The 9,825-nt window shown below is 62.5% G+C and overlaps 1 protein-coding gene across 1 annotated transcript; it reads right to left on the bottom strand.

The window, feature by feature from the left end:
• Positions 1–212: 212 nt before the first annotated feature.
• On the bottom strand, positions 213–9,533 carry Ubxn6 (UBX domain protein 6). Its single transcript, XM_042669923.1, has 11 exons — positions 9,341–9,533; positions 7,012–7,175; positions 6,734–6,798; positions 6,069–6,197; positions 3,903–4,000; positions 3,426–3,501; positions 2,914–2,998; positions 2,542–2,761; positions 2,334–2,464; positions 1,446–1,594; positions 213–727 (listed from the first exon to the last, which is right to left on the bottom strand). The coding sequence occupies exons 1-11, from the start codon at positions 9,421–9,423 to the stop codon at positions 599–601; spliced, it is 1,329 nt and encodes a 442-aa protein (XP_042525857.1). The 5' UTR covers positions 9,424–9,533; the 3' UTR covers positions 213–598.
• Between the last annotated feature and the right edge of the window lie 292 nt (positions 9,534–9,825).

Raw genomic sequence — 9,825 nt, 5'->3', positions numbered from 1 at the left:
GCCCCCCCATGCCATCTACCATCAAAGCAGCTACACAATCATACTTCAGCCAGCCTTGGCCATCTTGTCACAGCAACATAAAACAGCACTCACTCAGGGCTGGGCATTGTGGGTACAGGTATCTTCTCCGTTTCTGGGGCTATGGCCTGGCCAGACACAAGCCCCTGAGAGCAGGGAGCCATGTCTAGGGCCCCAACAAAACACCAGGAAGCTATAGTTAAATATCCTATTTTATTTAGGTTCATAATTTAGAAATTACACATCTATGTGCTGCCTCTGTCCACAGCTTGTGGTCCTGTCCTCAAGCCTCAGATCTGCTAGACCCAGGGAGAGGCCCACCTGGGAGTACCCTAGGCTCCCCAGGACAGTGGCTGGGGAGGCTTAGATGCAGTGCTGTCCCTAGTGGGCTCCAGTGCATGTCTCTAGCACCCCTGCCTGGGACGAAGCCTCTGGAATGGGCCCCTTACACAGCAACACAGCCAGCCAGCACCCTTGTATGGCCAGGGGCTCTGGGGCAAGGCGGCAGGGCAGCTCCAGGGAGGGACGGATGGGGAGAGCATGAAACAGAGCCGCAGGCCGAGCCAACCCTGCTTTTATTTCAGGAGAGCTTCTCCATGGCCTCCAGGAGCTCCGGTTTCAGCACCGAGGAGTCCAGCTCTGTCCCTGCAGCCCTGATGTCCTCCAGCACAGCAGCATCCCACGCGAAAGTCAGGAGAGCAGAGGGCACCTACAGTGGGACATCAAAGGTCACCTTGTCTCCGTGTGACCTCACAACAGGACAGTCAAGTGGCGCTGGCCCTCCTACAGCAGACTCCTCTGAAGGGGGACCTGGGCTCAGAGACTTGAACCCACCAAAGCCACTGGATACGAAGTCTGAGGTTCCCACATGTCTGCCCACACTGTCCGGCCTGTGGCCTCCCTCCCACCAGGTCCCTGTGTCTTAACTCAATCTCATTCCAAGACTCAGAAGACCTCCACCCTGCCCAGCGCCTGTGGCTCACACCTGCAATCCTAGCTATTCAGGTGGCTGAGATCTGAGGATCATGGTTCAAAGCCAGCTTGGGGGTGGGGGGGGGAGTCTGTGAGACTCATGCCGTGGCTCAAGTGGTAGAGCGGTAGCCTTGAGCTGAAGGGCTGAGGGACAGCGCCCAGGCCCAGAGTTCAAGCCCTATAAGGAACAACCATAAAAAGACCTCCCTCCTTTCCCCCCCTATTTAAGAAAGGAGGGCATCTGACCCACCAGGAATTTACAGTCATTCAAGGTCATGCTAGTCATAAGGTAGACCCTACTCCCAGGTCCTGTCCCACATCAAGACAGATCCTGGCAGCAGGGACCCACAGGGAGCCCTGGCCCCGCCTTCCTCCCCCCCAGAGGCTTCAGGCCACGCCCCTCGCAGCTTCAGGCCACGCCCAGGGGCGGCACCCAGCGCGGCGACCTCACTCACCAGCCCGCACTCGTTGAAGGCCTGGTTCTCTTCCTCCACCAACTTGTGCCCTCCGGATGCCAGCAGCTCAAAAGGCAGCCAGTCGCTCTGCAGGGACTCGCGCACGAACTGGTACAGCGCCGACAGCCGCTCCCGGGCGTAGAAGGTGCCTGGAGACGGGCGAGGGGGCGGGGCCGGAAGAGCGGCGGTCAGACCCCCCCCCCCCCCGCCCGCCCCCCCACCCTCACCCTGCAGGAGTCAGTGGGGCAGGGGCAGGGCCCCCCACGCCCCCTCACCCTGCGGGAGGCAGCCGCCCCTCCCGTCCCCCGCCGTCGGGCAGGGCCCCCTCCTGTCCCCCGCCGTCGGGCAGGGCCCCCGACCCCCTCACCCTGCAGGAGGCAGCCGTCGGGCAGGGCCCCCCACCCCCCGTCACCCTGCAGGAGGCAGCCGTCGGGCAGGGCCCCCCACCCCCCGTCACCCTGCAGGAGGCAGCCGTCGGGCAGGGCCCCCTCCCGTCCCCCACCCCCCCTCACCCTGCAGGAGGCAGCCGTCGGGCAGGGCCCCCTCCCGTCCCCCACCCCCCCTCACCCTGCAGGAGGCAGCCGTCGGGCAGGGCCCCCTCCCGTCCCCCGCCGCCGTCGGGCAGGGCCCCCCGCCCCCCCTCACCCTGCAGGAGGCAGCCGTCGGGCAGGGCCCCCTCCCGTCCCCCACCCCCCCTCACCCTGCAGGAGGCAGCCGTCGGGCAGGGCCCCCTCCCGTCCCCCACCCCCCCTCACCCTGCAGGAGGCAGCCGTCGGGCAGGGCCCCCTCCCGTCCCCCGCCGCCGTCGGGCAGGGCCCCCCGCCCCCCCTCACCCTGCAGGAGGCAGCCGTTGGGCAGGGCCCCCTCCCGTCCCCCGCCCCCCCTCACCCTGCAAGAGGCAGCCGTCGGGCAGGCGCACGCGCAGCAGCGTGTAGGTGTACTTGCGCAGCTCCCGCTGCTCCTCCTTCTCCCGCATGGCCTTGGTGCGCAGCGTGCTCAGCCGCTCCACCGCCTCGGACCTGCGGGCGCAGCGGCTCAGGCCTCGCCCTCCTCCCCGAGGCGGCCCCCCCGACCGAGGCGGCCGCGGCGCCCCCACCTGAGCCTCTGCTCACGCTTGAGCTCCTCGGCCGAGAGGTTGAAGAAGTCGGCGGGGAGGTCGAACTGCGCGGCCCGGGCCGAGGGCCGGAAGACGCGGCGCTGGCGGTCCAGCTGCGCCCGCACCGGCTCGGCGCCCACCAGCCGCTCCTTGTGGCGCTCCAGGCTCTCGGGCTGCGCCAGCGCCGCCTCGCTCAGCACGTAGAACTCCTCGGCGGCCTCTGTGCCAAGGCCACGCGGTGTCAGCGGCTGCGCGGCCGGGCCGGGGCCGGGGCCGGGGCCGGGGCCGGGGCCGGGGCCGGGGCCGGGGCCGGGGTCAGCCCCGCCGCCCGCCCGCCCGCCCGCCCGCGCCGGCCCCGCCAGGCCCCCTCACCCTGGTCCGCGACGGGCAGCAGCACCCGCTGGAACCCGATGGCCTCCAGGAACTCGTGCGTCCCCTCCAGACAGTTGATGCGCTCCTGGGGAGGGGGGCAAGGGTCACACAAAGCCCCACCCCGGCAGACCTGTGCTGAAGTGGGAGCACTGTATACAGAGCCCACTTGCAGTTCCCACCAGCACCTTTACAGCCTGCCGGCCGCGACCACCCAGCGCCGCGGGTGGAGGAGGGGTCTAAAGCCCCAAACGACTGCCGGCGGAGGGCGCCCAAGGTGGGGAGTAGGGTGAGTGGGCCCAGGGGGTGGCATCTGTGACCGGGAGGACCCAAACCCTAGCTTTCCAGAGGAGCCTCGAGTCTGCTAGTTTGAAAAGTGCCTAGCACAGTGTGCCCCAAAGAACTGGATCTTCAGGGTCCCAATCCCGCAGGGCCCTGCCCTGCCTCTGGCCAAGCCCCCACTGCGTGCTGTTGCGGGAGACCAGGTCAGGGCCAAGGGTCAGGGTAGGGCCCACCTGGAACACCTTGTTCTGCAGCTTGATCTTCCGGTACTTCTCCTCCTCAGGGTGCAGGTGGATGTTGTCTAGGTACCTGAGGGGAGGGTGGCCAGCAGCAAGGAGGAGCACCCGCGATCAGGGTGGAGTTTGTGGTCACAGTCACCCCACAGACATGGCAGAGCCCATGCCTACTGGGCAGGAGCCTGAGGCCACTGGGGGGGCCTTGCTCTGGGATACCCGCGAGCCACAGCAGTGGCAGAGTTGACAGCTAGAATGAGGGACCACCAAGCCAGGGGACCACAGCACTGCTGCAGGTCCCAGGGGGTCCATCACCTGGGGTGGTGACCAATGGACAAACTCAAGCCCTCCCCAGAGCTCCGGCTCTGTCTCCATCCCCCAAAGGAAGCAGCAATGTGGACTCCGGCCCAAGCCCCCCGTGTTTTCCACATAAGTGAGGGTGGCCCAGCCCTTCCAAGGCCTGCGTGGTTCACTCACTTGGCAATGGTGTCTACTCCCAGCTTCACCCGGTCACGGTCTCTGTTGAATGTGTGGATCTTCATGATGGAGGCGGCCACGGGGTCTGTGGTGAAGTGCTGGGGGAGAGGAGGGCGTGGTGCACAATGCACAATGCTGCCCACTCCCATGATCCTCTGTAGCCCCAAGCCACCAGCCGTGGCCTAGAGAACTGGAGGTGCTCAGGAGACTAGAGGGGGCAGTAGCCCCACCAGGGCCTGCCCAGCTCTCCCAGAGCTCCTGGAAGGCAGGTACAGGCCTCAATGACTGACATCCTCACATTTCTCCTCAAGGACACAGGGAATCCCGGGCAGCTGCTGGGGTCACACAGATGGCAGACATCTCCAAAGCTCCCAACAGCTAGCTCTCTTGCCTCCTTCAAAGCAGGCAGCAGGGCTGCCAGGGAAAGTGTTGGGACCGGGAGGTGAGCAAACTGTGCACAGGACTGTGGCGTTACTGGGACCAATAGGCAGGGGACAGGCACCCCCCCACACACATCTAGGGAGGAGCCACAATGCCAAAGAGGGACACTGGCACTGCCTCAGCTAAGGGACAAGGGACGAAGGAAGGGCACATGCCGCAGGAAGCCATATCCACAGGGGAAGAAGGCTGGACAGCACAAGCGGGAGCCATGGTGGTTTTCCTTCATTGGAGCTGCATGTGCTCTGGGAGGAAATAAATCAACTCTAAGCTCCACCCATTCAGATAAGACCACGAAGGAGGATATAAGAACGCACTGGTACCACCACACCGGGTGTATGCAGCATGGAGCCCATAAAGGCCTCCAGTCTATCAATCCCAGAAGCACATGTAAGCGCCTATGGGCAAAGCAACAGAGCCAACATGTAAACTGGGGGGAGACAGCTGCAGCCGCACCACAGGCTGCCAAACTGCATTAACACAGAACCAGTAAAAAGAAGAAGCCAGGCACTGCCGTCACGCCTAGGACACCAGCACTCGGGAGAATGTCCTTCTCCTGAGGGGAGGGAAACTTGGCTCAGTGGTAGAATACCAGCCATGAACAAGAAAGCCAAGTGAATGGGAGGCCCTGAGTTCAAGTCCCAGCACTTCCAAAAAAAAAAAAATTTAAATGTCCACTAAGTTCATCAGCAGCAGGTGGGTTAATGAGTTCCAGAATAACTTACAGTGGAGACACAGAGCAGGACAATGGCTCAAAGACACAAAACGCCCTCCAGCCCCCTGGATTGGCCCTGGAAAGCCCAGACTCCTGCCCCTGGGACTGTGGGAGTGTAGGCGTGTTTAGGTCTGCAGCTTATAATCATTTGTTATAACAGCCAGCACAAATTCATATCATGTCTTTAAGTATGAGGCTACCTGCAAATACAGGAGCCACAAGAAGCTGCTCCGGCCAGGTGCCAGGAGCTCACACCTATAAACCTAACTACTTAGGAGGCTGAGATCTGAGGATCATGGTTCCAAGCCAGCCTGGGAAGGAATGTCCGTGAAACTCATCACCACTAAACCACCAGAAAACCACAAGTGGCACTGTGGCTCAAGTGGTAGAGCGCTCACCTTGAGCTGAAGAGCTCAGGGACGGCTCTTCAGCCCCAGGCCCAGAGTTCAAAACCCACAACCAACAACAACAACAACAGAAAAGAAGCTGCACCAGTGGCTCATGTCTGTAGTCCTGGCACCTGGGAAGCTGAGAAGGGAGAGATCAATGCCAGGAGGGTCAATGCCAGCTTGGGCTGAAAAGTTCTTAAGACCCTATCTCAAAAAACTGGAGAGACAGGGCTGCAGGTCTTTTCAAGTGGAGATATGGCTCAAGTGGTAGAATGCCAGATGAGCAAATTCCAGCCCCAATACTGACAAGGACCAAAAGTACTGAGGGAACTCTTTCCATTCCCTGAAGTTAACCCTGCTGAACATGAGCGGCAGGCGACTTTCTAGAGGACAGAGAATGGCAAGGGGACAGACACGGGACACACAGTGAGGCCACACACAGTGTGTCTGAGAAGGACCCAGAGCTCCCAGCATCTTGCGGATGCGGGTGGCAGGAGAAGTGGAGGCAGGCGCTTGGACTCAGGTACGAGGTGACCTCCTTACAGAGGTGGGACACAGCACAGCAGGTAAAACCCCAGCCAGGCTGTGAGCGGCTCTACGCCCAGGAACCCCAGGGCCACTCACCGACATAATGGCCTCTCTGATGCGGGCGTCCCGCTGGTCCCTCCGCAGGGTGGCCCCCGTGAGCGGACAGGTGAAGTACACGCCGTTCACAGCCAGGTGGCCTGAGCCTTCCTCTTTGGTCTCAGGCATCTGGGGGCAAAAGTGTCTGGATCCGACTATGGCCAGAGGTCACCCTGAGCCACAGAACAGAGAGGTTGCTCCTAGGGCCAGATACCCACACCCCAAAAATGCTCTCTTTACTGGGCCACCTAGCGATGACTAAACCTCTCGGGGTTCCTGGTGTGGGAAACATCCCTGCTCAAGGATGAGAGAGGGCAGAAGCCAGAGCAGACTCCTGGGGGGAGAGCTTGGGGTGTTCCTATGTCTGGACAGAGCTTGGGGTACCGCCCCCCTAAAGAGGAGTTTGAGTTGGGGTCCGGCACCCACCCACGGGCTGCAGAATCCCTAGCTCTCTGCACTTTAAGCCCTGGACATGGCTAGGGATCTTGCCTTCTAGGAATCATTGAGACCTGGGGCTCTGCTGCCTGGGACACCTTTGGGCCAAGTTCTCCTGAGGGCTGAGCCTGACCCCTTCCCCCCCCCCCCCCCCCCCCCCCGCAGCTGTACCTTCTCCATGGGGGGTGCAGGGGGGTGCAGGGGAGGCTGCTTCTAACACTGTTAGTTACCGACTTGGTCCCAGGAGCATCCGGGCTGCTGCTGCTGGTTGCCTCGGCTTGCAGCTCCTTTCTCACTGGGAGGGCAGAGGGAAAGGCGGGGGGGAAGAGCCAAGACCCCTGCCCAGGGCCCCAAGACCCTCCCCTCCCACACTTCCCCAGCAAGTCCAGTCCTGGACTCCACCAAATGCCTCATCCTTTCCACAAGGGAGTGTCCCACTACCCTGCCCCTAGGGCCCAAGTGTCCCGTGGGTGCTTCCCAAGAGTTACATAATCATGTCCCTGCTTACCCTGATTCCTGATGGAGTCCTGTGACGTAGGACCCCGGGACCTGGGCTGCTTCTGCTCCAGCCGCGCCAGGGCTGCTGCAGCCGCCATCTGTGCCTCATCTGTGGGTCCCTGGCGGGGCTGCCGGAGGGCTGACTGCTGGGACTTTTCTTTGGGGGCCTTCTCTCTGGGCAGAGATGGGGGGCGGGGTTTGAGGCTGACACAGGGTCCAATGGAAGAACATCGGCTACTGGTCCCATCAGACAACCCTGTCCTGGCCTGCATAGGGTTCGGGGCTTCCCAGGGCCCCCACGTGGGGTAACAGGGGAAGCTGCTTCAACTCTGCCCCTTTGGGGGCCTTGGCCAGGTCCTGGCATCTCCAAGTGCCAACAAGACCAGCACATTCCTGCACCAAGGTTTCCTGATGTCCCAGGAATGCAGAAGACTTGCTATGGTGACATGACCCTGCCTCCTACCCTTCTTCCAGTGCCTGGCCACGCTGTGGGGAGGGGGGTCCACTGCAGCTGAGCCCAGGGGGCTCCCAACAACGTTTCCCTCCGTGGCACCTGGCTCGCAACCTTACCTACCTTACCCTGGCTGCTTTGGTCCTCGCTAGGCATCTCTCAGCCCACTAAGATCACTCCCACAGTATGGAGGGAGCTGGCGGTGAGGTATCCACCAATACACCAATACACAAGGCCTTCTTTTGCCCTCAATGACCCCCACTCCCACCCCCAAGTCCAACTGTTCAAGCCACACACACTCTAGGTCCACAGACCCTCCACAAGATGGTAGCTAGGTTCTCATTAAGAACCCTCATTCCCCTTCCTCACCCCTTCTCTCTGGGTAGAACAGATGATGCATGCATCACCCCCTCATGATTCATCTCCCCCTCCCTCCCCTGCATCCCTACCTTCTCCACCTCTGCCCCACCCAGTATGTTTCTAGTGGGACAAAGCAAAAACCCAAAGTCACTTCACTGTCTGCACTGGGCTCCCACAGGTTTCTACATGCCAAGCAAGTGGGTCCCCAGAGAAGTCCCCAGAATGTTCCGTCTGGGACAGGGTGAGGACAGGGGATCTGGGAAGGGTTCTACAGGGAGAGATGAAGAGGCTGATTCAACAGTGCCAGCTCAAGCATCACCTCAGAGACAGTATGATACCCACCTCCTTGGTGGATCAGTCATCTGCACCCTCAGGAGGGCACACCCTAATGCACTGGGCCCCCGGCAGCCCTTGCTGAGACCTGAGGCAGGAGGCCTACCTGTCCTGCCCTCCAAGGCTGCAGGCTTGTTCCTGGACCATTCCTCAATTCCTTCTCCTTCCTAGGCTCCTGGTCCAAGGTAACCATCAGCTCCCATGTCCCTCTGTCATATACAAGCCCTGCTGACCCACCTCTTTCCCCAGCCACCCCCTCAAGTGGGGAGGGACCTGGATGAACGTCCCTCCTTCCCAGTCCTGCCAGCCTCCCTCCTTAATTTCCCATTACTCCTGCAAACCTTGTCCTTGGCTACAGGCTGTCCTTGGTCCCCACCATCCTTCTGTCTCTACAAGGACCCTAGCCTCCCCAAGCTCTGTTCTGTCATCCATCCACCAGCCTAAGGGCTGTCACAGAACCCTGATGCCACAATCCCCCCCCCTCCATGCCCAGACCTCCCTGTGTCCCATCCCAGGCTCCCAGACTTCTCAGGCCTTACAGTGTCTCCCCCGCCCCCCCTCCCCAATCCCTCCATACAGCAGGCTTTAGCTCCTCAACCGGCCCTCCAGAACCAGAGCCCAGATCTGTGTTTCCACAGATGCCAAATCTCACATAAAACTCCAGGACCTCTTGGACTTGTCAGCTTCAAATCGCTGGTCACCAAGATAGCCCCAGACCGTGTGGGCTGCTATAGGGGCGCAAGTCCCACGATCGTCCAGGCCTCTCCCTTACCACCCACTTCTAAGGGATCCCACTGACCTCCTGCAACTCCAGCCCCCAAGACCCTCCACCAAGCTCCACACCATCCTCCTGGGACTCACTGGAGTCCAACCCTCCGGCCTGGCCCCCCCCCCCCGCCCCCCACAGCCGTCCCCATTCCCACTTCCAGGCTCCACCCCCCGCCCCGCCCCCGGACTCTCCACACTCCCGAGTTCCGCCCCAGACCCTCCCCCGGGTCCGTCCCCGCCCCGTCCCCCCGGCTCCCCTCCGAGCTCCCCCACACGCCCCGCCCCGATTCCCGCCCCCGGGGCCTACTTGGCGGGGTCCCGCCGCCGCCCGCCCAGGCCGCCCCGCCCCGGCCGCCGCCCAGGCGCTCCGGCGCTCCGACGCTCTCGCGTGCGACCCGCCCCGGGCGGCCGCGGAACTCTCACGCACCCCACGTTGTCTGTGAGTTTCTGACCGGGCCCTGCGCTCTTGAACTTGATGTCAGCTTTAATCTCCTGGAAGAACTTCTTCATGGTGGCGGCAGCCCGGCGTCGGGGGGCCGCGGGCGGAGGGGGGGGCCCGCGGGGGGAGGGGGGCGCGCGGCCCAACCGGGGAGGAGCCGGCCAGGCCCCCAACCGGAAAAAAAAGACGAGAAAAGAGCGCCCCGCCGGAAGTCCCGCCTTCGCGCGGCCGGGCACGTGACAATCGGCCCGACGCGCCGCTCTAGCACGCCGCAGCTCGCTGGTGAGGAGCGACCGCTCTGCACGTTGGGGACGCGTCTCGATGGTGCTTCCGGACTCCGTTGCCAAGGCGACAAGGGCGCTTGCAGTTTGAAGGCCTGGCCTGGCGTTCTTGGAGGAGCACAGGCGACGGGAGGGTTGGCCACAGGTCTAAAGGACCCGCATGGAGGAAGCCCTGGGCCTGGCCTTTGCCCT

Source organism: Dipodomys spectabilis, unplaced genomic scaffold (genome assembly GCF_019054845.1).
Source record: "Dipodomys spectabilis isolate Male_0828 unplaced genomic scaffold, ASM1905484v1 ptg000511l, whole genome shotgun sequence".
Classification (NCBI taxonomy): domain Eukaryota; kingdom Metazoa; phylum Chordata; class Mammalia; order Rodentia; family Heteromyidae; genus Dipodomys; species Dipodomys spectabilis.
The sequence above is the reverse complement of the archived record's forward strand: the minus strand, read 5'-3'. Positions and strand labels throughout refer to the sequence as shown.

Bases quoted from the DNA above. Each gene is read 5' to 3' on its own strand.
- Ubxn6 (XM_042669923.1), bottom strand. From the start codon at position 9,423: ATGAAGAAGTTCTTCCAGGAGATTAAAGCTGACATCAAGTTCAAGAGC. The intron at 4,001-6,068 runs GTGAGTGGCCCT...CCTCTCCCCCAG, and splicing joins TCAGAGAGGCCATTATGTCG to CACTTCACCACAGACCCCGT. The intron at 728-1,445 runs GTGAGTGAGGTC...GTCCCACTGTAG, and splicing joins CCTTCAACGAGTGCGGGCTG to GTGCCCTCTGCTCTCCTGAC.